Consider the following 27,826-nt stretch of genomic DNA (forward strand, 5'->3'; position numbering starts at 1 on the left):
TTGCAGTATTATTATACTGTGGCATAGGAATGTACAGCCATTTGTATATTTTTAAAAACTATGATTTGACAACTCAATATCACTCTTCTCTGCCTGTGGCTCCACAGAACTACTGGGTATGCTGGATGCTCACCAGGCTTGGAGCCCTCCTTGCTCAGTCTCTTTCAAAGTTATACACTGATTTACAGCCAAAATTTTTATTGTCAGAAAAATTCGGTTGCAGAAAATACATTTCAATCCTTCTTTTGATCCTGTTTTTTTTTTTTTTTCCAGATATTTATTAGTTCTTCCTCAACTCAAAACTTGTTTAGAAATAATTCTTCTCTCAGTTTTCCAAATATATTTTTTACATAGAATACTTATACATACAAAATTATTACATGTCCTGAGATAGACATAAAAACCTCCTGTATTTGAACTCTTTAGTTATTTAACTAAATTTCAATTTTATTTTTTTTAGTTATTTAACATTTGTAAAATAGCCACAGTGATATTATAATGGCTGTTATATTGCAAAAAATGTATATTTAGAAGAGGACTAGTACTAACAAGGATGGGGTTTATCTGAGTGTCATCGCAGAATGCATTTTTGAGTTACGTACAAGGTACCATGTTACTCCTGGACAGTGGTTTTACATCATGTTTATTCATGTAGGAATACCTGAGGGAACTTTTCAGTTTGAGGGAAAAGAAAAGGAGAAGGTATGTTCAGGTTGTTCAGTCGGAGAGCATTACTCGCATGAGGCCAGAATGCCTTGGCCAGGGCCAGGCGGGCCGGCTGGGCAGTGCTACCCCTCGATCCCGCGGGCTTTGCGCTAGCTCTCCTGCAGTAGCACTTGTAGCTGAAAGAAGCGAGGATCAGCAATGTTCCCTTCCCAGCTTTATGTACTAGAAGCAGAAAATACCTGAGATTTTTCTTCTGCTCAGTTCAATACAAGATATTTAAAGGGAACAAATGTAAAAGTAAGAATTCTCGTGTGTAGTAGCCAAGCGAAGACAATGAACAAACCTGACTGTGTTCAAACGTGGCTGCAGCTATACAGCTTACTGTGAGTGTTACCAACGATGACCTTGTAATGAGTGCTGCTGTGCTTACCAACAAATAAAAATCATCCTTCATGAGCGTAAAAATGTAAATCATTCTACTCTGGCCAAATTCCATTTCTGCATATATCCCACTCTGGTCTGCTTCAGCATTCCCTTCACGAAAAGCCTGTAGGATGCTCTGTTTGCTCACTGTTTTGCACTCTTCTACAATGTCACCGTGTGATGCTGGTAGATAAATTCTGTTTAGCAAACTAAAATCATGCCCTTTTGGATAAAAGATGATATTAAGATACAGAACTATTCATCAGAGAAGGAATGTCCTACTCATTACCATGCAAAAACAGTTTTAATCAAGCATCCGAGCATGTTTATAAACAGATGTTTCATCTAAATGTCTTAGAAATAAACAGCTTTGGTAAACAAGTTCCCTGAGTCTACAGAAAGTTGAGAGTGAAGCTAGCATACTGCGGCGTTACAGCTCTCCTACGCAGGCTGATGTCCTGCCATACGTACCCTAGACTCGAGTTTAGCAAAGTTTCACTGGGTAGGAGGGGTGCCAAATGCCAGGCAGTTTCTATGGTAGAATGTTCACAGAGCGATAAATTGAAGTGAATTTGCTAGGTATAGCAAATAGGTATGCTTTAGGACACATTCTTGCCTTTGTTTCATACAGAAGTCCCCCTCAACATTCCTGTACCTGGTAGCAAAGATTCTGTAGCCTTTGTGAGCAGTCTGACTTCTCTATTTCCCTTGAATGGGAAGAAGTGTTTCCTGTTAGCTGTAAATTCATTGCATCATTCAAAAAGCACAAGAAGACAGCTCTGAGTGCCATTTTAAATATGCCTTTCAAAAATCCACTAGATTAAGGGGGATTGCAGAAGAATATCTAGATTTTTAGAACCATTTTTCAGATGTACAACATAAATTACTAAAATATTAACACAGTGTGCATTTATTTTGCAGATCACATAACATATATCAGTATCTTCCAAAAGTCAGTGTTGCACTAAAGAAAAATCAACTCATTAGTTAAAAATGAAGGGCAGAATAATTGTGCTTTTGAAACATTGCTTTTACTTGGCCTTTTCTTTCCCTTCCTGGTACAAGAATACCCAAATTTGGATTTAAATAGCTGGAAAGACAAAAACCTATCTCATTAACGTAACCTGTATTATGCAAAGTGATTTATTGGGTACAATACTAACTATTTCTAGATGCTAACAGCCTGTCAACACACTTCTGGTACAAGCATTATCTGGTCATCATCTCCAAGCTCATTTAATTGTTCTTAATCAGAACAATCGATACACACATAAAAGGGCAACCACCACCCTCCCCCTCCATCACCTAATTTTTTTCCAGTTCCAGGGAAAGCCAAAAACGCGAGGCTCACTTCTGCCCTGAAAGCGCAACCTGTTCCCTCGGAGCTTTCCCCACTTCTCCAAGGCAGCAGAATTTTCGACTTTGCTGTTTTATTTCATCGGTATTTTTAACTCCTGGACCACTTCCTCAGTGACAATTTCTGGGCTTTTCTTGTCCAGGAATCTGTCAGGAATGAGTGACTGGTGAGGCAGCGCTGTCCCACCAGCGAGCAGACTGCACCGCTGCGGATGTTGCACCCCCAGCGCCTCATCCTCCTGCTGCCTCTGCATCTAAACCCAGCTCCGGATCTGCGGAATGCCTGGCTGCTCCTCGCAAACTGGCACACTCTGGGAGCCTCTTAGGGAGATGCTGCCGTGATTGCTGAGGTTGAGGCTCGCTGCCCGAGGGACACAGCCGTGCCCTCAGTGCCTCCTGCCCTGTGCCCTCGGTGCTCCGGGGGCTTCAAGCCCTTCAATCCCTTCCGACGTCCACGGGCTCGGGCTCACCCCTTCCCCCCCAGCCCCTGCCCGCATCTCGAGCGCCTTTTTGACCTGGAGGGCGCCTTTCCCATGACTTTTCGCCGTTTTTCGGCGGCCCCCCCCGACCCGTTCCCCCCCCGCTTCTCTCTCCCCGCCCGGCTCAGTGCAGGTGAGCGCGGCCCGGGGCCGAGACCGCGGAGGGGCCGGGGGGAGCCGCGCCGGGGGGACCCCTCCTGACCCCCTCAGCCCTCGGGGGGGGAGCCACCTCCAGGCCGCGGCCTCCCCCCCCCGGCTCGGGGCAGTTGTGGCAGTGCGGGGGGCGAGAAGCGGGGCGGCCCCGCCGGCAGCACGGGGCTGGAGGCGGCCGTCGGGGGGCCGGGACAGGACGGGGCGTGCGGGCGGCCCCTGGGAGCCCGAGCGGCGGCTGCAGTTGCCGTCCTCAGCCAACAGGTCGCACCGTTCCCCCTCGCTTGAGCCCGGCGGGCGCTGCCCCGCGGTGAGGGGCGCGGAGCTGAGCCAGGCCGGGCCGTGCTGAGCCCGGCGGGGCAGGGAGCGGAGCGGAGCGGGCGCTGCCGCCCGGCCTCCATGTGCCCGCCGCCTCCAGAGCCGCCGCACGTCGGGGGGGGGAAGGCGGGCGGGAGTAGGGGGAGGGGACGAGGCCGCCGCCGTCCTCCATTTTGTGGCTGGGGCTGGGGCAGAGCCGCGCCGGGCGGGCAGGGGAGGGAGGGAAGGGAAGGAAGGGACAGAAGGGGCGGGCAGCGAGGGAGCAAAGTCTGCGGCGGCAATTAGCGCTAATTAGCGGAGGGGGCGCCGCGGCGGAGGGAAAGAAGGAGGGGGGGGGGGGAGGGAAAGAGAGAGAGGGAGGGGCGGGGACTCGGGCAGGGGCTCGGGCCGGTGGGAGGAGGAAAAGGGGGGGGGGGGAAGCGGGCGCCCGCCGCCGCGGCTCCAGGAGGGGCGGCTGTTTACTTCCTCCGCCCGCGCCCCTTCCACCCTTCCTGCCGCCCCACGGCTCCCCCCAGGCCGCCCCCGGCCGCGGGGCCGCGATGGCAGTGGGCGGCTGAAGGAGCCCCAGCGCCCCCCCCTGGACGAGGTAAGGGGCGGCGGCGGGGGTGGGGGGGTCCCGCGGGAGGGGGAGGTTTGGTGGTGGTGGGGGGGGGGGCGTCGAGGGTGTGCAGCCCCCCGAGGGCAGCGCGGCGGGCAGGGGGGTGCCGGCAGAGGGGGCTCCCCCGAGGGGAAGCGGAGGGGTTGGGGTCGGGGTTGGGGTCGGGGGTTGGGGCTGCGCGCCCCCCGCCCGCCGAGCGGCCCCGACGGGGGGGGTTGGGGGTGCAGGGGGAGGTGTGTGTGTGTGGGGGGGGGATTGGAGCCCGCTGCGGGGCGCGCAGGCAGCCGTGGGCTGTGCCGGGTTTGCAGAAGTGGGTGTGCCAGCGCCACGGCTCAACAGGTCCCGACACATTGCTGCCAGCAGGCTGCTGCGCGGGGCAGCCCCCGCCGCCGGCTGCTTTGGGGCGTCTGGCGGCTCCCTTAGAGGCTGTCCCCCCCCCCCCGCCCCCCCCATCGAGGGGGACCCCTGCCCCCCGACGGGGCTCCCAGCCCTGCGGGGCCGCCGCTGTCCCTGTCCCTGCCTTTTTGGGGAGGGGGAGCCTCGGCCCCACCGCTCCTGCCCTCGGGCACCGCAGCCCCCCCCCCCCCCAGGCCCCCCGGCTGCCAGGGGCCGGCCCCCAGCCCCCCCCCGATGGCCGCGGCTCGGGGCTGGGGCCGGCGGCCTCGGGCCCGTTTTGCGCCGCGCGGTGCGGGCCGGGCTCGGGGGCGGCTGTCGGGGGGCGCAGCCCCTGCCCTAGGACGGGAATAGGGGCAGAGAGACCCCCCCCTGCTCGGGGCCTCCGGGCGGGTCGCGCCTGGGGAAGTTCCCCCCGGGCCGGCTGCAGCCGGGGCCACCTTAAAATATTTTTTTTTCTTTTTTTTTTCTTTTTTTTTTTTTTTTTTTTCCACGCGGAGACTTTGTGCCGCTCGCAGCCTTCGCTTTGGCGCACGGAAAGCTGCGGCTTTCGGCGGAGCGGAGCGGGGGGGGGCGGCCGCCAGGACGAGGTGAGCTCCTGGGGTGCCCCCCCGGGGCCGGGGGGGGGGGGGGGGGGTCCTGGGGCTGCCCCCCCCCCCCCATCCAACCCCCCCTCCTGGCGGCCCCTCGCAGCCGGCTGCAGGCAGCGGGCGAGCGGCACGGAAAGTTTGCATCCGAATTTACAGCCCTTCCCCAAATATTTGTGCTCCCTGCTGGAAATAAACGTAGTAAACACAAGCAGATGAAACCGACCGGGTTTGTCTCCGGCGTTAGATGTCTTTCGGGGAGGGGTGACGAGCTCCTAAAGTTGGTGGAGGTGATAAAAATCCCGCTTTAGTTTGAGCTGGGCTTTATTTATAAATGTGGGCTTGTTTACAGGATCGCAGTGACTTCGTTTCAAGGCTCACAAGCTGCGTTTTGAGCCGGACTTAGGCAGGGTTTTGAGGTGTGGAGGTTGTGTAGCTACTGGGAAATAGCAAATTGTTTGGATTTTGGCTGGCTGGTGGCTACCGAGCTGCAGAGCTGGGTTAGGGGCTGCTGCTGCCTGCCGTGAGCGATGCATCAGGACCTGCAGGGAGAGGGGAAACCAGCTCGTAAACGTGGTGGATAGCTTCGCTCCTTCCCTGCTCGAGAAGCATTACATACGAGGGGAAGTTACCTTCTGAAATCCGTGAATTGGGTACTTCAACAACTCGTACACTTCCTTGCTTGCTAAGGTGGCTAACAGAGCTGGAGAGCGTGTTCAGAAAGCTGTCCTACGTTGCAGTGCGATTCCAAGTTGTGTGCAGGCAGACTTAGTGCTCCATCCGGGCTTAGCAAAGCTTTATATAAAAAAAAAAAAATCATGTTACCACTCAGCTATGAACAAAAACCAAAACCAGTGGGCTTGGGAAAGATGTGGCACACATCCGTTTGTAACTCGACTTGCTGCGCTCGCGTTCTCCAAGTAGTTAAACAAGGGTCACTGGGCTAATGATTTGGACTTTTTTTATTCTGTTATTAAAATATCCTTCGTGTGCTAACTTTGAATGCTTGTTATCTTTTTATAGCTAATGTTGAAAGTAATGGATTCCAAAGAATTGCTTAACTCGTCAGATCAAGACGAAACGAGGAAAAATGTGCTCATCAGTACCAAAGGAGGGATTGTGATGGACTTTCATCCACCCTTCAGGGGTGGAGCTCCTGTGCAAGCCCCTGTATCTACATCTCCTCTCCCTGTGTCTTCTCAGTCAGATTCCAATCAGCAACCTGCTCTGGCTGATTTTTCAAAAGGATTAGTAAACAATGTGCCTCAGCCAGACCTCTCCAAGGCAGTGTCACTCTCCATGGGACTGTATATGGGTGAAACAGATGCAAAAGTGATGGGAAATGACCTTGGATTTTCGCAGCAGGGCCAAATTGGCATCTCTTCTGGAGAAACGGACTTCAGGCTCCTGGAAGAAAGTATTGCAAGCTTGAACAAGTCCTCGAGCCTGGCAGAGGACGCAAAGGGAGCAGCATCTTCTGAGGTGCCGCTGGAGCCGGATTTCCCCGGCATGGCTGGCCGCAGCGTCCCCTTGGAGCCGGGAGCGTCAGTCCAAAGCCAGGTTGGCTCTAATGGTGGCAACTTGAAATTATTCTCTGAAGACCAAAGCACCCTGGATATTCTCCAGGACTTAGAATTGCCACCAGTATCGCCTGGCAAAGAGCCAAATGGGAGCCCGTGGAGGCTTGACCCGTTGCTCGATGACGGTGGCTTGCTGTCCCCGATATCCGCAGACGACGCGTTTCTCCTGGAAGGAAATTTGGGGGAAGACTGCAAGCCTCCTATTTTGTCTGACACTAAACCTAAAATTAATGACCGTGGTGACCTTTTACCCAGTTCCAAAATGCCAATGCCTCAAGTGAAAACGGAAAAGGAAGACTTCATTGAACTCTGTACTCCTGGCATAAAGCAGGAAAACATGGGCCCAATTTATTGTCAGGCAAACTTCTCTGGGTCTAATCTACTGGGTACTAAAGTCTCTGCCATATCTATCCATGGTGTCAGTACCTCTGGGGGACAAATGTATCACTATGATTTAAATACTGCATCGCTTTCTCAGCAGCAGGATCAGAAACCAATTTTTAATATCATTCCATCTCTTCCTGCCGGTTCAGAAAATTGGAATAGGTGCCAGGGATCAGGGGATGAGACTTTAGCCCCTTTGGGAACGCTCAACCTTTCTGGCAGACCTGCTTTCTCTAATGGCTATTCAAGGTAATTAGTTTTTGTTTCTCTTTATTAAAATGTTACAAGTATGTTCAGCACAACTGCATGCAAGCCGGCTTTCCCATTTTTTTTTTTTTCCCCCCTCCGCGTCGATCGTCGCTTTGTCATGCGTTGCGTGCGGCTGCCTGATGGAGGATCACCGATGTGTGCTTCTTGCATTGCTCGGCAGCAATTTGCACCGGGTGCTCGACTCCGGGTGTGAAAGGGAGGAAATGAGGAGGGGAGCTGACAGGCTTTAAAAAATAAAAATAAATCTAAAATGTGTCCTAAGGGGAAAATTGAATATGTGGTGGAAGGATCCACGCACAAGGCAGTATAGAGGGAAGTATTTAAGTGTATACAAAAGCTACTTCATTCTCAGGGGTTAGAGGATAAATCACTGTGGTGTTCTTTTTCCCCCCTAGTGTTACTTAAATGTTAAGCACAAAAATAACTTGGTTGCCGGGTAAATTTCTAGAATTACATTGAAGCTGAAGTAGAGTTTTAGCTTTGCTTGGTATTGCATTTACCTTACATGGACAACAAGATTCCAAGTAGGAAATACTCAGCAGTTCGTTTAATAACTGCATTTAAAGAGATAAGGGTATTTGCAGTAAGATTTAAACATACCTGAAATCTAACTCTTACGTAGAGCGGGAGGAGGGCTTGCTTATGGGTGGCTTTCCAGGGGGAGGGTGTTCTGAGGGATCCGGCGGGTGTGTGTTTGTAGTAGGGTTTTCTCCAGCTAATTCAATAGCACGGATATTGAAGTGAAGACTTTGCCGTTCTGGAGTAAACACAGCAGTGGCAGCTTTCTCAATGGGTAGCTGTTTGTGTCTCCTCTCGCAGTCGGAGGACAGGTTCTGATTTCAGCCCGAACGCCCAGTGCTGTGTTTTTCTTGGCTATTCCGTGTTTAACATCGCCTTGCACAAGCACGGTGTTCGGTCTCGATTGAGGAAGAGTTTTGTGGTGTGATTCAGTGGAGTGTTAGAAAATGGCTCTTGAAGCCCCAATGCATAAAACCAGTAATTGTAGGCTTTTAATGAAGTATCTGTTTTAACTTTCTTTTTTTATTGTCCCACTGACAATTGATCCCCAGAGTGTTAACTGCCCGTCTCCCTGCACGTTGCTGGCTCTGGTTTCCCACGGCTGAAATGAGATGTATGAGCATTCCTTGGGCACTTCAGGAAGACAACTTTTAATTTGCTTTCATTCTAAATTTCTGGAGTAGTTTTTGATTTTTGTAGCTGAGACGTGTTTTGCTTTGGTGACGTATTTAGAGCAAGCTGTAATGTAGGGAAACCAGGAAGGAAAATCAGGGTTTATGGAGAAATCCCATTTTGATGTATGAATATTGAATGTGCCTTATCACTTATTTTGACAGTAGAAATCCTTTGTACTTACCTTTTGCATAACCAGTCTGCCTTCCATGTTGTTTTTCGTTGGTTTTATGTTTGTGTGTGTGTTTTTCCCATATATTTATCTTTAATGACAATCATTACAAAATCCGTATCAAAGCAAGAACAACTATTTCTGGGGTTGGGAGATGAATGTCAGAGCAGATCCCACGTACAGAATGGAAACAGCACTTCTGAGAATTTTTGTAAAGTTCATGCATTGTTTTTATTTTACAGAACTATTTAGAACCGAGCGCAGTCCTATTTGAACGGTTTACACACAAATGTTTGTCAGGCTTTGGGGAATTTCATAAACAGCAGCTTTACATGCTGTGTTTCTGATAGTCTTGTGATGAAAAACCCACTCAAGCTCCTGATGTGTACAGGATATATCTGATCCTAGAGCAAAAAGGACAGCAGCGCTAGATGTTATCGGTGCTTTTATGAAGCAATTTTGGGGAGTGTGCTCGGTGTGTTTTTATTGGAACTGCCTCGGCACTGATAGCAGGCGCTATCGGGAGCCCGCAGCGCCCCGCGGTGCAGCTCCTGCGGTGGAAGGAAGGAGCATCGGAAGGCTCAGGGCTGCCCCGACCGCGGCGTGGTACTGCCAGCCTTCCTCTGCAGGTTCCTGCTTCCTGCAAGGCTGTTTCGTATTTAAAGCTTGCTTTTGTCTTATTTAAGATACTGGATTATTTTTCCTCAATTTGAGGAATGTGTAAAAGGATTGGGGGGGCTCGGGTTGAGTTTTGCTTAAAAATGCTTTATTTCCAGAGTTCATGGAAGCTGTTCTAATTTCCCACTGATTTTTAATGAATAGATTAAAACTACAAGTCCAATTCTAAAACCAACATTGTTTGCTTTTGCTTTTTTTTTTTTTTCCTTATGATAGGGGCAACCCCATCTTCTTTTTAAACTAACTTTGAGATGCTAGTGAAGCCTAGGGTTTGAAACAGGAATTCTTTCTTCCTAAACTGTGTCAGAAATATTTGGTCTGAGCTGACTTAGCTGTAGTTGATGCAGGGTAGGTTTGTTTATTTCGCCTACAGAAGACTTAACGAAATTGGCATGCTCACTGCTTGTTCCAGAAACAAAGGAAGAGCTATCTTGCAGGGTTCCTGTGGTTGGTTTTTGGGGGTTGTTTTTTTTTTTTTTTTTTTCTTTATGGTACTGATTCTGTGAGATGAGGGCTGGGATTGCCAAACTTCAGTTTCCGGGAGGAAGCATTTCCTAGTGCTGGTGGTCTTATTTACTGTTCAGAAATGTTAATTAGGTACTAAATGTGTGGGTGAAAAGCTACAGTTCTCTCCTGGTGTTCAGGTAGCGTTTACCTTTCCTGCTTTAAAGGAAGGCGTGTAACGTCTCTTCATAGACGTGCAGTCTGAAATTTGCCGTGCAATTTTTAAGTGATTTTTTTTCCCGAGGAGAGCACAGCAAGCCCTCTCTAACGAGGTACGTGATCGTCAGGGCTGAGAAAACCGCTCGGTTTCACCACGAGAAGTGGGAAGTATCCTGAAGTTAACGCAGATAGCCCACAGAACACAAACTTTAGAACTTTGCTCCCAATGAATGAATCGGCAGCAGTCCCGGTGCTGCCGGCGGCACCTCGGGGCCGTGGCGAGGCTTCGGTGCCCGTGCGGGTGTGCAGGAGCCTGAGCAGCAGGAGGGGCTCGGGGCCGGCTCCCAGGGGTGGCTTTGGCGAGGTCCCTGCTGCCCGAGGAAGATCTGGAAGGCAGCAGGTCAAGGGACCGGTGGATGGGAGGATCAGGAAAGGAGGCCGATGGCGAGAATTTGCCGTAGGTTTGCTTTGATAGAAGAAACGGGTCAGTATCTGAACGAGGAGTGAAGCAAGCCGCAAGGTTTTGGTAAATGCCTCGCTAAAGAATTTGAGGTTTTGATGGTGTCTGGCTCTACCCTGAGGTTACTGGTGGCTTACTGCATAAATGCCAGTGAAATCTGTTAAATTTCGGGGAATGATTTTAGCGCCACACGCTCGCAGGACTCTGCAGTAATGGGTTTAATGCATATACCACTCAGCTTTTTTATTCCTCTGACTTCCTGGAGATGTGGCTTGTTGGGGGGGGAGTGGAAGACGAGGAGAAGCCATGCAGCAGCGCAGATTTTTTTTTCTTTCTTAGCCTACAGCCAGAATTTACAAAAACTGGGCCCCACTGGCAGCGTTACGGCTTCTAGTATTACATTTGAAATCATTCCTAGTGCTCCAGCTTGTGGGGGATAAGGATCATTAAGGAGGTTTAAGGAAGGGCGAGAGCTGCGAGAAGCCATGGAAGAGGAGGAGAATCTTTTTTGGGGGGAAGCTCTGCTGGTCGGCCGCAGCCAGGAGAGCTGGTGGGTCACAGCTGCCTTGCTGGGAGCCGCTTTGGGCTCGGGCATTTTACTCGAAGGAAGGGGAAAGCAGGGATCGCTTGCTAGAGATGGCAAAGGTCAGTTGTCCGTTTGTCTTACCTCATTGTTTCGGGCTGGCTTTTGGCCAGGGCCGGTGGCTTGGCGCGGCCGAGCGCGGTGCTTTAAATGCTGTCTGACTCAGCAGTGTGCAATGTGTGGCACATTCTGAAGCGTGCCGAACTTCATCGTTTTATTTTGACACAAAACCCGGACTCAATATTTGGAGGGCTTGCTCAGGGTTTGGTAGCCAGTGCTGTGATTTGTCAGCCTGGTGTAACCCTGGGGTCAGGCTTTGCCTTCTGGAAATGCGCGGCGAGGAGGTTACCTGTCCTGTTAGGGGTGTCCCCCAGCACATGGGAAAAGTGCTGTGAGAGTGCAGGTAGCTAGATAAACCATAGCTCACGTAAGATATAATCTGCTTCTTCCCATTTAAAATGATCCATTCAGCTGGCTGGTAGCTGAGTAGGCTTCTGTGAGTCCAGCCCAAATTGGTGACTTCTACTAATTTACACCCCCTATAATGACCTTGGTTTCAGTCCCAGTTCCAGCTTGCGAAACACAAGCTGATTTTTGTTTTCTGTTGCATATTTGTGTGTTACGTATCTTGAACAGTAGTTGAACCCCACTGTACTCAGAGGCGGGCAGTGAAAGCAAGGCTGTAGTTTAAGGCAGCTCCTGATGAACCTTCTCACCGATGTGAAATAGGCGCCTCACCGAGTCCTGCGGCATCTATTTACTGTGTTAAAGCTTTACACAGAGGGGGGAACTGTGCTGGGGATGCAGACATCCCTTCTTCCTTTGGCTGTTACTGCCCTGGTGCATTTGCTTAAACCAGCAGCGTTGGCAGGGGCTGTTCCAGCAATGAGAGCTCCGCAGTTGGTCCAAAAGGTGGTGGGAAAGGTGGTGCTGGTCCCAGCGTGTCTGGGCTGAAGGGGGCTGCCCTCGCAGCTCCTTCGTGGCCTCGTTCATGCGGTGTGGTTCAGGAGGATGGAGGCTGGGTTATTTGACCGGTTTGAATCCCCGGGTGTGCTGGTTGCAAACATTTTCGCAACGCTTCTTTACCTGTTCTTCATTGATGCACAAAGCTCAGTGGAGTAAGAGATCATCTTTTAATTCCATTAGTATTTACCTATGGTATGCTAGGCATCGAAATAAGCTGTTACTTTTTTTTTTAATAATCAGTGGCTTCTGGATTTTTTCAGAACGCTTCTTGGAGCAAATGCAAGATCCAGTGCTGGCACGTTATTGTGAGGTGTGATGTGAGCGGTTCTCTTAGGGCGCTTTGTTAGACCTCCTGGCCGGAGCAGTGGCTGTCCTTGTGCCGCTGGGTGTCAGATCAGGGGCTTGCCCACCAGCTTACGGGAGGGGGCAAGGACTCAGCACTTGTACTCTGGCCGGGGAGAAAATGAATGTGTGTCTCTTGTTAGGAGCTTTTTCCCTCACAAACCCCTTGTTTCTGGAATATTACTAGATCTAATTGTATTTTATTTTTTTTTTCCGTAAAGGGTACATTAAGGCTGACTAAGCAGATACTGTGCCACTGGTATGCTGGGCTAACATAATTCATTCGTTCTGCAAAGCGTTCCAAAGTCGTCATTGTTAAGATTTAAAAAAAAAAAAAAAAAGTATTAATGAAATCCTGTTCTCAACCCAAGAGCTTTACAATTACCTTGTTTTTGTGTTATTAAAATATCTGATGGTGTGTAGTGTCCAGCATAGAGAAATTAACTTTAAAATGCATTCATAAAAAAATCAACTTAGGTTTGTTTCTGTGTTTCTAAGAACAGTTAGGTGTGGAGCCGGATAACTGCTGGGAAGGACGTGTAACCGTACAGTACTTTGTACAGCAGATCCAGAGAGTTTGTTGTGTTAAGCTCTTTGATTTTTATAGACTTTGTCTCCCAGACACTGTCGGTATACATGAATTTAATCTCATAATTTGAAGTGTTAAAGCATTGCATCATTAGGTACACAGATTATGTGGAGTTCTCATGACAGGTTTTCTGACTGATTCATGTAGTGTGAAATCCATTTATAATACAGTATTTGCCTAAATAACCAAGATACTCGTAGGCCAGGAGTTAATCCCATTCTATATGCTGGGTTCGGGAAATTATGCAAAGACCCTGCGGGTTGGTAGCCCCATCTCCATGGGATGGAAGTGAACCGGGATGGCTGCAGTAGGTGACACGCACACAAAATTAGAGTAATTCCTTTCAGCTCGTTGCCTTGTCACTGACTTCGTGTCAGCTAGGTTCAGCTGTCCTTGGGACAGAAATGAAACGGAGCCATCGGGTTGCTGTGCCCATGGGCAGGAGGCTGAGCAGAACCGCGGCGGCAGCGGGAGGCTGTGTGGCACGGTGAGAGAGTGTTCGTCTAGAAGCAGCTGGGCTGGGAGCTCAATTTAGCCCAATTACTCTCTCCCAGAGGCTTTTCTTCTTGCCTCGTCTTTGCTGTGAAGGTGTCATGTTTTGGACCAGCATCCTGTGCCCATAGCTGATCCAGCTGGTGCTAACTCTACTCAGAAACTTTCTGCCAGACTTCTTTCCCTGGCTGAAACAATGTCTTCGTGTGTTAAAGCTCTGTACTGCATCACGGGAAATAGGATCGTGTTCACACAGTGGTAAAAGCACATCCCTCTGCCTTGGTGCCACTGGCTTGGGCACCGAGGTCCCGGAGCGCAGCAGAGCTCGGGGTAACCACGGCCTCGTGAGCTCCTGCACGTGGGGCTGAGTTTGGCAGCGCAGCTGGTGTCAGGATTTTCTGGCTGCTCTTGGAAGTGAGAATTAAGTTTAGATCCCAGTACGCCACGCTGCTTATCCAGGGTATCACGGGGAGTGTAATATTAATGGCTCCTTAAATCAATAGGCACTACAACTGGGGGAATTTCTGGAGGAAGCAGTGCTGCTCCATCAAATCCATCTTGACATCTTGCAGAGTACATTTCTGTACCAGCCAACTGCTTTCTTAATATAGCCTGTATCAATTTGTTATAATTAAAGCTCACAATTCCATCTGTACCTATGGATTCGCACTCCATGTTAAGTCTTCCTGGAAAGTTAAATCCCGGTGCGCTGTAAATCTGAATGTTCAGTGAGCTGCTGCCGTGCTTTTGGAGGTGTGATACAACGTGCAAGTTCTACTTTCTGTTCAAAGATCTCAATTCTCCCGAAATGTCAAAGGTCAAGCTGCATTTGAGAAACAAGTTCCAAAATAATAATAATGCCATTCTTGAATTGAGTTCGGTGCTACTGTAATTTAGTGAAGAAACCGAGTTCCACAGCGGGTTTTTACGGTAGGACGCTCTCCATGCAATTTGCAGTAATTTGCACGGTTACCCCGTGTGTCAGGAAACAGCTGGAAACGGTGATTGCGTTTGTGCATCATGGTCACAGAAGATTTCATATGGAACTTCTTAGCAGCCGAGTGCGATTTACTCAGCTTTACTCAGATACTTCACATTGCTGGTTACTTTTGTTTTAGGTAACAAGTTTTAAGTAATGCTCAGGGCTCTAGTTTTGGAGCTCTCCTTACCTAAAGGCTCTGTTGTGGTAGACTTCTGCGTTATATTAGAAACATTTTTTTTTTTTTTTTTTCTGGCAGAGGACGGGGGGGAAGCGTTGTTTCTTTGCGTGTGCGTACCTTTCTCACGGTATTTGCTTGTGTGCCTCGGCTTCCTGGAAGTGCTGCTGGAGGAGGCTGAAAGGCGATAACCTCGCTGTTTACCTGGAGCCTGGCTGCCCTGTGCACGCCTGTGTCTCTGGCAGGGTGATTGGGGCAGGTGAACGGCATGGCCCATGTGAAATTCTGTAAAATCTTCAGCAAAGGAGTTCTTGGCTTCGCATCCGAGTCCTCCAGCCTTCGCATGGTGCTCCCAGCGCCTGTGGGGTCTGTGTGAGGGGAGCGTTGGTGCCCTTGGGCTCCTGGCTGTGCCCGTGGCATTGGCACATCCTTGGGTGTTCTGAACCTTCATGTACCTTCATAAGCCACTTTTGAGAGCACAAACCTGAAGTTCTGTGACCCTCCTGAATTTCTTGCGAGCTTTGAAGGGTTGCTCCTCAGTGCAGCGTTGCCTCATTAGCTGGGAGTTTGGTGGCTGTGACAGAAAAGAGCAGCTGATGCGGTTTATTTTTGTTATTACTTGAAGAACCTGCTTGACACAGCCTGGTGTGTATGTGCGATAATGTCTAATGGCATGGTAATACGGTCTGTTACTGTTGCAGTACAGATTTCTGCAGAAGAGGAGCTGCTGCCAGAAGGATGCTGGTAGAACACGTTACGCAGCGCAGATGCCAATTGCTCCATGGTGGAGCCTCTCCGCGAGTCACAGCCACACTTGTGGTGTTTGTCATGGTGAATTAAAGGCAGTGTGCTGCTGTACTTCGGTAGTCTGTGTTGGAGCCTGGTGCCATACCGCGCTCCTCAGCAGTTCCTAAGTATCTGTAATGCATTCACCAAGGCTTGGGGAGAAAGGGATGCTTGGTGTGGGAAGGGATGCTTGGTGTGGGAAGGGATGCTTGGTGCGGGAAGGGATGCTTGGTGCGGGAAGGGATGCTTGGTGTGGCTTCGGAGAAGGCTGGCTGTCAGGTAATGCTGTGTCCGTGAGGGGCTGTGTGGTATACAGGGGATATCTCACATCATGTAAAAATGAGGGGTGTATGGATACATCTGTAAGTGTGCTGTCACAAAAGAGATACGGAGTTCTCCCATTTTTGGTAGGTTTTTATGCCATCAGAAGATGCAGGTTGTTAACAATGTGCTTTAAATCAACATGTCTATACCATGAGCACGTTAAGTACTTCTGTGTACCCATGCAGTTTTTTTTCTCACTTTAAAAAAAAAAAAAAAAAAAAAATAGTTTTATTGCTCCAGAAAGCTAACAGAACTTTTTTAAGCCATTGACTCAGTGTTTTTAACAAATCAGAGCTGAAAACACGCATGTGCTGCATGCATGTGTGTGGATTTGCTATGCAAGAATGCAGTTCATAGATGTAAATTTAAAAGAAAAAAACAGATAATTGCACATGGTATAGTTTCATGTCCTGAGTTCAGTTTGCGTGCTGCCTAGCTGTGCTTTTTCTCCTGTAGTATTTTTTTAATTACTTTTACTTTGTTCTTGGATGTTGTTTTCTTTTTTTCCTTCTTTTTTTTTGCCTGTTGATTTTCTGTTAATCTTGTGCTAGGTATGAATTTCTCTTAAGACTGTTTTTCATAAAAAGCTTTATATTGTCTTATATTCTAATCTACTTCATGTTTTAACTGAGAATAGACCCTTAAATGCTTTTTTAAATTACGGATTCTGAATTTGATATCCAGAAAAGCTTATAGATACTGGAGATGGGTGAGGGAATGTGGAATTGCAGTAAGACAATAAATATTTGGAGAAATAATAGCAGACTGCATATGAAATGACCAATTCAGATTCTTTCTGAATGATAGAATTCCTTATAAATAGCTCTTTTTATTCACATGAATCAGTTGGGAAAACTTGACTTAAAATGAAGATCAAATTAGCAGGTGAGCAATGAGCACGCCTAGTAGTGGAAAAATAGACAATCAAACACGTCGATGGCATTAATTTCTCCCCGTAGTTGATATGAATGCCTTGTCTCTCTGTTCTTTTTGCTGGAATTGTAATGTTCATGGTTTATCAAACTTCCTGCAGAAACGAAAATGAAAATACTCAGTGATCAGGCAGTGCTCTGCAGAAGGAGTTACTGTGGTTATAAAAACCAACTAATTAAGCTTGTAGCTACAGAATGTCACCCGGGTGAACTTTAAATCCACGTACTCTTCTTCAAAATTCTTTGCAAAAGAGTGGATTTGTTCTCACCCTTCCTTGTCTATGCTAATGACACTTGTGTTGTGCTTGCTTTTGTGCTGCCTCCGGTCTTTAAATGCAGCAAAATAATGAGGTTTCTGTTTTTTCTGTTCATGTCTGTTCATGCTGAAGTCCCGCTTCTAGTGAGGCTCGGAAGCCTAAAGAAGTATTGGTTACCAGTGAAAGCTGGATTGAGCTAATGCAGTCTCCTTAGATCTCAAATCGTTATCTAGTCTGTCTGCATCTATATTATACTGAGTGGCAAAATTCTCTGTAAGCACCTGGAAGAATTTTGTTGTCGTTTTGAACTTCACTGTTACCTCCTATCAGTTTGCTTTCAGTCTAGATTCCAAATGCAGCAATCTAATGATTCTGTCATTTGAGGAAATAAATATGGTGGAAATATTGGAGTAATGTGAAATTCTAGCTACTCTTTTTGGAGGGTTTGTTCATTCAGAAATGTAAACATTCTCCCTCCCAAAACAAATCCTTTAAGCCTGTAATTGAACAGACTTCAAATACTGTTTTTTGCAGGTTTGTTGGGGATGGCTTTCTGAAACCTGCCCTTTTTTTGTCATACGTATTTAAAAAAAAAAAAAAATCGACATCTTGGGTTTCTGGGTAGTTAGGGTTTTCTTGAGGAAACCTTTGGCTCAAGTATTTGCAAGGTTTCTAGGGATTTCCATACTGCTGGGAACCTGTTCGAGCTGCTTGCTGCCTCCCCCACCATTTTCCTGCAGTACCCAGCCGTGATCAGACCGCAGCAGCTGGGGGTGCTTTGATGAAGATGCCCCATGTGGGTCCCACCACGTTTGGCTGGAAGGGCAGGACCCGTGGGGCTGCGGGACGAGGAGCTGGGGAGACGCTCGCCGGGGGTGTGAGGCACTGGGAGGCTGGGGCAGGGTCCGGTTTGGAAGGCAAAGATCAGCATCTCCTGGAAGCCAGGTAGTGCAAACACCGTAAGTGCATAAACAAATAACCAGAGGAAGAGGAAATATACATTGCGTGCTTCTAAAATACCTTGTTAGCTTTTTTTTCTTTTTTAACCATAGGTACCATTAGAAACATTCACCTCTGTATAAAAGTTTTCTCGGCAATGCAAGAAACCATACTCCTCTCAAATTGTAACTTCAATGTATTTACAGTATTTTTGATAAGGAAGTTCCAAAGATACATTAGTGAATTATTTTTATTGTGCTATTTTCGGTTGTTTATTTCAGTGATCGAGTCTGGTAGATTCCTTACGAAAAGAACTATGATGATGTTGAAGGGCTGCACCATTTTTAATTACTTTTTATGTCAAAAAGAGCTGTTACTGTGTTTTTATTTAGCTCTGCAGGATTAGGTCTTGTGAATATGGTAAATTACTGTGTTGAAGAGATACTTGCTATGAGAAGAGTGGTTCAAAATGGAATAAAATACTAAAGAAAAAGGAGAAGGTTGTAAGTTGTGCTCGGAAAATAAACCAAGCAAGCTGGCTTTGTTACCTTACTCAGATTTCCAAACAAACATAGATTAAAATCTAATTCGTAAAGAATGGTAGGATGTCTTTTTTACCAATTTATTTTGTAAATTGTGTAATCCCTTTTTAGAGGGAAGGGAAGACTTTGTAATATATTTTGTGTTATTTGCTTTGGCCAAACGATCCTGATAAGCTTAAGGCTTAAAAGAAAAATGAACACGAAGAGATCCTGTATCACAAATACAGTCTGCCTTGTGCTCTCTGCAGCCAAAGAGCTGCTACTTCAATGCTAGCATCTTTCAGAAAAAGCATTTTTTCTAACCTCTTCTATTTTGTTACAGTCCAGGCAAGGCTTCTTAGAGGTCGTTTGGCCCCATTGAATTCTGTGGGAACTAACCATTTTCAAATCTGAGTCCTGCTCTGTTGTAAAGTCTCTTGATGTTGATTTCATGTACTTTAATGAATTCTGTCCTTCCTGAACACGTATTTCTACTAAGCCCCACACATCTGCTGTTTTCTGAACTGACAAGGAAGCTATTCTGACACCTTCAATTTTAATAAAACTGATCTAGCAAGTTTTGTAATGAATTAGCTTTCCATAGTTAGAGAAGACAGGTCTGTTCAAATGAAATGGCAGCTTATTTGCAGCTTAAGTGTGTGATTTAATAAAAGTGAAATTCAGTGCTAAAACTTCTGGTATAAAATGCAAATACTACAAAAAAAAACAAACACGAAAACCTGAATGTTCAGAGTTCCTTATTTTGAGTAACAAAGCATGCAATTTTTTATTTTTTTAAGTGAGCAGTTAATATTGGGATGCTTACAAGATTGCATTCTTAGTCATACCAGATATCTGACTACTTTCAAACAAGAGCAACTGGTTCGTCAGGTGAGCTTGGACCTATTTTATCACTTTAAAGATTCTTTTAACATGTTATAGGTTGGGACATCTGAGATTTTAATGAATAACAACCACAAGGTTGGAGTATTGTTAATAGTGCACTTGTTTGTGTCCCTTACTGTGTTCCAACTGTCAGAGAAAAACTACATGGCTAACTTGCACAACATGCTATTAAGGAGGGAGGAAGTGACTTCAGTTTCTATTCCTGGTTGACCCAAGACTATAAACTGAGGAAGAGCTATAAAGGAAATGCAACATTCAGCTCTTTGAATCTTTCCAAGGATTTATAAGTGTTACTAACTCGGCCTTCCTGTGTGCAACGTATTTCAAGATATGGACATCTCAAAGCTTCCATTCTAATTAAAAAATGAATCAGAACACGTACCTAACGAGGGAAGCCCTAAAACTTGATAAAAGTAATGGTAAGCTGTAATGCTATTTTTCATCAACAAGGTCTAAAACTTTCTGTCAACAATCAGAAATTTTATTTCCCAAAGCCTTAGTGCTTCTGTCTTGACGGAGATGCATATGCTTTTAGTCTGTTCTTTAAGCTTCTTTTTTGCATCAGAGAGTCTCTTTCTAGGCTCTGTATTAAAGGAAGGAAAGAAGTTTAACAAAGTTTTTTTTTCTTCACTTGTGTCTTTCTTACTCAAGTCTGTCTGTAATGATTTTGCTTTTATGAAGATCACATACTTCCTTATCTGTGCGTTAGAAGATGAAATAATGACTTTGAAGGTTATCTGAAAAAGTTATGGTGTTTGCTCGCATGGTGCTTGTTCTCCTTCTTTGTTTGAAACCGCTGTCACAGGATGATGTTCTGCTGCAGGATAGGATAAGATTTTGGGGTTTGGTTGTGTATTCAGAAGATCTGTAGAGCTTAAAAAACCTTTACAGATGAAAAAGGTGGCTGGGTTCCACATGAGTGCTTGTGACTTTGGGATATCTGTTCTAAACATGCTGATGCCTGCCTGGCTGCCAGTTGTAAGGTAGCTTCCTCTAGACAGTGTTTAAAACCACATTGGTGGTTCAGCTATGATGATTTGCCGTCGTGTTGTCAGAAACACAATGCAACTAAACCCTAAACTATTCCAATATATTTATTGGATTGCAAAGCTAACAGCCTACAGACTGTGGGAGGGCCCTCAGACACCTCGAATAGCGTGTATTTCCAGGGAGGTTTCTGGCCGATACGGCTGTTTCACAGCCAGGCCCCGGTATTTTGTCCCTGGCTGTGTGACTCCATGCTGCCCTTTCAAGCAGCCTGTGCCAGACGTGCTGAAGGGTCGGGTGGGATGCAGAGAGAGCCGGTGTGCTTTGGGGCTTGGTTTGCAGCGGTGCTGGGAACTAACTGGAAAGGTTCCTGGTCGTGAAGCTGGGTGAGGCTGATGCAGGCCAAGCAAGTCTTAGTTTAAAACGACAAAAAACAAGGCAGGGTTTTGAAACAGGGAGCAGCTTGCCCAGGTGTGTTGAACAGAAATCCCATAAAACATGGAGGGTAAAATGTAAAAAGGAAGGTGAGAGGTGATTAAAAAATTAAAAATAAAGAACTTGAGTGTCAGAGGTAAATACACACGGGGTGTGTGACCAGAGGGATGTGTGAGATGTTAACAAGTCACCAGGCCTGGGTGACCTTTAAAATAAAATCTAGATTTTTTTTTTTTTTCATTTGGAGCCTTGGACATGTTTTTCTTGCCAAAGGCTAGTTAAAAAGGACAAAAACAAACAGCACCTCAGGTTGTCATGGGATTGGAAGACTGGTCCTTGTGGAGAATTGAGAACTGGTTAAAGAATAGGAAGCAAAAGGATTTAGTGTTTGTTATACAGGATGAAAAACTCAACTGCCTCATTCCCTTGGGGTCAGTGCTGAGATGGGACCTGAAAAGGGAACGGGAGGGAGGGCTCTGGGCTAAGCTGATACGGAGCTATTTTGGGTAGCCCAGTGCCACACTGGAAAGCTCTCTTAAAATGTAGTGAGCACACGGAAAAGTGGAAGGGGGAGCCTCTGTGTGAGAAAAGCTGGGACCATGAGTCTAGGGTAAATTGCCTGTGCGTTGCTTAATTTAAAAAAAAAAAAATCAGAGCTTGGAGCTGGCAGCTGCAGCTCAGGGAAGGGGGTCTGGAGTTTTGTGAAATCATCAGCTCGGTGTGCAACAGCAGCTGAAAAAGTAAATAAGGTTTTGTGTTATCAGGAAGGATAAAGAGAATGACCTCTGCCTTGTGCTGCTTCACAGAGCCTTGGTGCGCTCAGCCCGAGGGCTGTGTGAGTAGCTTCTGCCTGAGGGGGGTGGGTGGTAATTTTTTAATTTATTACCAGAACACCTGTGTTTGTGTCAGATGTTTGCCTCCAGCACTAAAGAAGCAGTCTCCAAAGTCAACAAGCCAAACAGACAAAATGGAGGAAAAAATTATAAGCAAAGAGGGTGCAACATGCGGTAGTGCTAAGGATTGGGGAAATGTGTGGTGGTGGTAAGGAGTCGTCCTGCACAGGGCTCTTCATCCCGTTGTTAATAATGGTATCTTCGTGTGTGTGCATTTATGCATCTACCCTCGCGTGTTAACTTTCATGCTTCATTTTACCCTTACTGTTACAAATAAGATAATTATAGTAAAGCAGGCTATTCAAAACGCTGCCTAGGGAGGTTTCTACATGCCTGAAAGCTACCCTTCACTTTCTTCATATGATAGTCATAGTTCCAAGGACGTCTAAGAAATAAAAATCTTCTGTTATAAAGATAGCTTATTCTGTCATATGTATTTTCAAAAATTTTCCCCAGCTCTCCCGGCTGTCCCCATTCACACGTACTTCAGGTTGCTGTAGCAGCGCTGAAGATGTTTTTATTTCTGTGCTGCCTACCGCAGACGCACAGCCGAAGCAGTCAGGACCGTCCCTATTTTTGCAAAAACTGGAGTTCTGTTCGCTTACCTCGCCACCTTCTCTTCAGCATAACAGCAGGGCATTTATTCTAATAGAATAAATATGAATTTAATGGAATAATGGAATAAATACAAATTCCATAAATCTAAATTTAATATTTAGTAATACTTCCTACAAATACATATATTGTCATACAAGAAAAATAAATTAACAATATTTTAGCCATCCCATTAATATTATTTATATTTATTTTCTAATATCAAAGCATAGAATTCAGTGGTCTTATATTTTTAGTTGCTCCTTTATATAGCACCTGATTTTGCTATTTCTTTGTTGGCAATGCTTCCTGGTGCTTCTAGATTTCTAGTTTCAAAGATGCATTTAATCTGAGGTGTTTTTATGTTAAAGTGAGAGAGTTGGATATTGGGAAAGAGCTTGTAATCTTTTCAGTTGTAACAGTTGTGTGTTTGGACAGCAGTTTGGTTTTTGGCTGGGAGGTGCAGTCAGTGTCAGCAGGTGAGCAGCAGCCCCGTGCCATGGGACCCAGCAGTCGCCTCTGCCCATCGCCCACTGGAGAGGGTTGGCCAGATACCTCTTCACGTGTTCTGCTATAAGTAACTTGGGTCACTGTCATTATTGTGGGAAATTAATAGATCTTTAACTGGTTTCCTAAAATCATGATTTTAGTGGATAATGTTTTTGATGTATGTGCAGGGAATGACGTTTGGAATCCTTTGTGTTTCTTTTCAGAGGATTTTTTCTAATTCTTCCTAATCCTAAAGAGTCATCCAGCAGATAGTGCGAGGTACGAATTGCTTTGCCTTACCCTTACACCTCACGTGAGAAGCTTGAGTAATGCAAGTTGGTGACCAGGCAGCACGCTGGTGCCGTTGCTGTTAACCTGCGAATGACTGGCGTTGCCAGCATGGGTGTTGAAGAACTTCTCCTGACTGTGAGATGAGGCTCTGTGCACTGCTTTGATCTCTTGCTCTTACTTCTAGAGCTCAGTCAGTATTTTGTACAGCTCAGGGTGCTCAGGGAAGAGCTGTTCTGTCTTTGCTATGTCCCTGAACTACCTGAGGTGGTTCTTCATGCAGTCCTCTCCCTTGGTCTGTGCATTTGGATTTCTTTCCACTTTCTGATGGCAGGTGCCCGTGTTACTTTGTCAACGTTATTTTCAGTTTATGTTGCTGAGTGGGATGATTGTGAACTGGGGAATGTTACCACTTGCCTCCTCCTGCAGGTGTCTGTCATCTGTTTGTATTAATACTTCTGCAGCACTGTGCTTCAAAAAAAAAAAAGTCTGTATATCCTGAAACTGTTGACATTTGGGGGTTGTTACAAATGTTACCAGCCTACATCCCAAATATATGAATCAAATATTTGGTTATAATTTTCCAACACTCATTGCAATTGACACCTTTTGGTTTGAATCTCCGGTTTAATCAAATCTCCACTTCTATTTTTTTCTTGCTGGAAATGCAGTGAAGACAAAATCACTCAGTGTAAATGTGATGTCCTCAGATGGGGGTTGCTTTATTTAGTTGGCCTGTTTTGTTTGTTTGTTTTAATGCTTCTGGAAGCTGTTGCCATAAAAATAGTTCACATGAATAAACAAATGTGCAGAAAAATGTAAAAATTTGTGTGTACACATGCAAAAGCATATTGCTCTTCAGTACACAGTGGTATCTTATACTTTACTGTTGATGAGTCTAGTCTTATTTAAAGAGTCTAGTCTTATTTAAAAGATAACTGAGGTTTTGTTTTTTCATCTTCTTGGTATTGCTGAGAAAGACGAATGGAAATTGAGATGAATTATATCTAGTTTTCACAAGTACATAAAGAAGATAAAAATGTTTCTCATAAATTTGGAGGTGAAGGGGTTTGAAAACTAAGCAGTTTGTGGTTGGTGTGGTTGGTTTTTTAACCTGAATTAATGTACTGCTAGAATTTCAGATAGTGGAAAAAAACACTAGGAGGTAAGAGCCAGAGCCAGGTATCTAGCAGCCTTTTTTTTTTTTTTTTTTTAATCAAGTTAAAATACAAAGATCTGGAAGAGAAGGGGCATGGAAAGGAGAGATCAGGAAAGAAAGAAAGAGAACGAGGAGAAAAAGAGAAGCTGGCATTTAAAAACCATCAGGAATTGCACGTGATTTCCTTTTTGTTCGGCCCGGGAGCTTGTGAGTTCTCTGTGAGGTGAAGTAAGTTCTCAGTGCAGGACCATCCCTAAACCTTCAAAAGCTGGAACAATCGTTACTTCAGAAAGTTAGTGCTATATTGAGCCGTTTGGACAACGCAGCTTTCACCCAGTCAACTTTCTCTCTTATTCATGTCCAAACACAAATCCTGAGCGGCTGGACGGGCACAGGGATGTGCAGCCCTGTCCTCATGGGTTGTGCCCTGGGCTCCACACCAGCGCAGAGGGGATGGTGTCCCGGTGTCTGGGTGCCTGAGCTGAAGCTGTGCTGCATCCTCTGCTTCTAGACCGAACGCCCGCTTTTCTTCACTGGGGCATAGAGGCAGCGCTGGTCACAGCAGAGCCTTCCCCATTTGGTCCCTTTATCATAAGCGATGTCTTGGAACAAGCTGTGACAGCACCTGCCTGAGTGCCCTCTGCTGATAACTGCCCTGCTCTGCCACGAGCCTGTGGTGTTCGATAGTGGCTGCTTGGTCTGCAGCTGGCAGGATGGGCGCCTTGAAATTCACCTGCCCTTACCCTTCATAACGTGCCTCAGCTCCCCGTCAGCCCTGCCGTGGCCGTCCTGTCCAACTGAACTCTTCAATTCTACTTTGTTCTCATCTTCTTGAGTCTTTTTTACATAATGTCACCAGCAGGCAACTACCGGGACTACATGCGAGTGTGTTTCAGTGTCCCAAATGCACCTGGTTAGATCCGCAGGTACGTACAGGAGGGCAGCATTTCGTACCCACTGTTATTTAAATAAGCAGCATGTCAGTTGTTGCTATCAGTGGTGAATATTTTGATTGTTGCCCACTTTGTTCTTCCTTTCCTCTCAACAGAAAACATGGTTCTTGTTTGGATTCGTGGGTTCGCTCTTTATAGCTGTCGCTGGTTGGACAACAAGTAAACAACTTACTGTAAATAGGCTCCGTGCCAGCTGGCCTCCAGCTGCCCTGCAACTTGTGACTTGCATTCAGCCTCAGAAGACGGCCTTTTTACTTGATTGTTTGGTTCTTTCCTTTCCTTTCAAATACAAAAAGAAAAAACGCCCTTTTTTTTTTTTTTTTTTTTTCTCCAATTATAGATCTTCCCTGGCCTAAATATTACAATCCGGGAAAGATAGGAGAGGTAATTGGATATTAGGACCAACGCGTTTTGGAGGAAAACTTTTGAGGTTTGCTTAGAATCCTTTAAGAAACAGCACTGCAGTTGGGAGCCAAGAAGTGGCATGTCTTGAGGTTCATCTTCAGGCCTGTGCAGCAGCTTTATGTGCATTTCTTTTCTGTCCTTGAGCCATTCCTTGTTTGTGCAACCTGTGCTTGACCCGGTTTGTGGAGGTGCTCACAGTGCACACAGACTCTTCGAGAGCTCTGTACGTAGGAGACACGTGTAGCTGGGGGTTTGTCGTGTGCAGGGTGCACTTAGTTGCTGGTGTCCGGCTCCTCAGCATCCTCACGGCATCCAGGCTGATGCTGTGGCTCCTTTCTTTTAGTCTACCTGAAGTTGAGAGCGTAACTCTTTGAGAATTACCTTTCACAGCAGGATTTCCAACATGTTTTGAACTACAAGGTAGGGGAAAAATACCCAACAAGTTAACGTGGTCTGGGTGCCAGGACGCATCTGGCCAGAACAACCTGGCGTTTTGCACTTGCATCGCTTCTTATTTCTTCCAATATTTAAGTGATCTAATTCATGTAATGTTCAGTTAAATATGTCTATGTTGTAAGTGGGAGAATAATTAGACTGAATGAATGTCTGCAATTGATCTTCTTGCCTGTGTAGTAATACTAGAGATTTGCCAGGAAACTTGCTGCTTTGCTGCTGCATCTCTTTCCTTCCCTGCTCAAAGTATGATCACATATTCCTTAAAAAAATAATAATTAAAAAAAATACTTTTGCTAGGAAATTCAGCTTGTGGATTGAGGTTCATGGTTGTGGCTCTTAGAACAGGGAAGAATCCCAGAATGCTTTCAAAGGCCCTAACACGACGTGTGTGTTATTCAGCCCAGCTTCAGTCGGGATAGATTTATGTGCAGGTAATTCTCAATGGTATCCTTTCACCAAATGTTGTATATATTCCAAGGAGTTTTGACTATTTGGATGTTAAAGAAAATCTTCTTTTACGAGGAATTTACAGTAATTGTTTCTTAAACAGCAGTCTTAGATATAATCTCTAGTCTTGGCCTTTAAGTTGAGGTCAAAAGCAGATCAGAGAGCGTCTTGGCAATACAGTTGAAACAGCAACGTGGATATTAGTGTGGTTAATTTACTTATTTATTCTATAGAACCCTGTTTCCAACTTAATTTTATCTCTTTTGTGATCTGCATAATGTCTATCTCTTTAAGAAAGCCTGTCTCCGTGCAGGTAATGCTGCCGTGGAATTGCAGCCAGGCTTCTGGCAGCTGCTGGGCTTGTTTTGCCTTCTCGGGCGTGATGGGGCTGAGCGCGAACAGACAGCGCTTGTTCCAGGAACAGCGGCGAGGGGAGGAAATTCTCCATGTTAACAAGTGGATGCGTTTCCTGAGTTTCTTGCAAGGCTCTAAAAAGGCTAAGGAAGAGACCCAATATTCTGTATTTTGGAAAGTCAAAACAGCGTACGTTTTTAGAGGACTAAGGGTTGGTAATGGGAGATTCTTAGTTTCTAGTTACCTCAAATAGATGTGAAGGAAAATGCTTATTTTTTACCCAGAAAGGGTGTGGAAGAAGCTCTCCTTTAAACTCATGTGTGAAAACTTCATTTTAAGTCATAATTCAGGACTGAAATGTACAGGCTGCTTTTGAAAGAGAAGATTTTACAGAAATTATTTCTGATTATTTTAAATGTTTTCCTATATAGATGTTCCATACTAACACTTCAACACTTCAATGCATATCCAGTCCATTCCCCATCTCCATGATCAACTAAGATTCCTTAGCGGTTTTCGTAGCCCTTTAAAGGCCTTGGTTTGTGTAAATGACATTCCCTACAATATTTCTATAGTTATGTTATTTAGTTGTTGGCTTTCTTTAAAAAAAAAAAAAAAAAAATCTGAAAAAGTCTGTCTGAAAGGAATGAATTGAATTATTAGAGTTTACAATGCTCTCAGTGACTGTCAGCTATAGTAAGGAGTCTGCTGGTGCTGAAGTATGAGAATTTGGGAAAGGAATTTCAGGTACTGAGCTAAACCAGAGCATGGACGTTAGTGTGTGTTGGTAAGGCTATAGGTAGTCCTCTGCCAGGCTTTGCAATCTGTAATCTCAGTGGTGCTTTCACTCCCATGAACACTTCACAGTCTCATAATGCATCGAGTTTGGAGAATGGCTGCATGGCCGTGCAGGGTTTGTGCACATGTCCCTGACTTTGCACACACACTGTCCGGTCGGGGGCTGCTAACAGCACACCCCATCCGTCTCAAGGTGCACGGTTCCCTCACAGTGGGAAGTGCTGTGGGATTTGTTTTCTCCTTCATCAAACGACTTCAAGTACTTCAAGTTTTACTTTTAAAGCTTAGAAATGCTGCTGATGCCCTGGTTTGTGGCTCAGCATAATCATGAGATGCTGAAAAACACTCGAGTGGACTTGCTTTGCTTTTTTAACTCTTCAGCGCGTATCTTCTTCATCTCAGCGCA

General features: G+C 45.9%; 1 protein-coding gene across 3 annotated transcripts in view; it reads left to right on the forward strand.

Moving 5' to 3' along the window:
• Positions 1 to 3,740: 3,740 nt before the first annotated feature.
• The window catches only part of NR3C1 (nuclear receptor subfamily 3 group C member 1), a 65,681-nt gene continuing 41,595 nt past the window's right edge, over positions 3,741 to 27,826 (forward strand). Inside the window, exons 1-2 of one of the 3 annotated variants that reach the window (XM_072023305.1) lie at positions 3,741 to 3,978; positions 5,994 to 7,183. In XM_072023305.1, coding sequence (XP_071879406.1) covers positions 5,997 to 7,183 — 1,187 coding nt within the window. In that variant the 5' untranslated portion in view covers positions 3,741 to 3,978; positions 5,994 to 5,996. Of the gene's footprint in view, positions 3,979 to 4,883; positions 4,974 to 5,993; positions 7,184 to 27,826 lie in introns of those variants that run through there. The other 2 variants (XM_038186599.2, XM_038186598.2) reach the window with 2 other exon arrangements.

The sequence above is a fragment of the Anas platyrhynchos genome, chromosome 14 (assembly GCF_047663525.1).
Source record: "Anas platyrhynchos isolate ZD024472 breed Pekin duck chromosome 14, IASCAAS_PekinDuck_T2T, whole genome shotgun sequence".
NCBI classification, from domain to species: domain Eukaryota; kingdom Metazoa; phylum Chordata; class Aves; order Anseriformes; family Anatidae; genus Anas; species Anas platyrhynchos.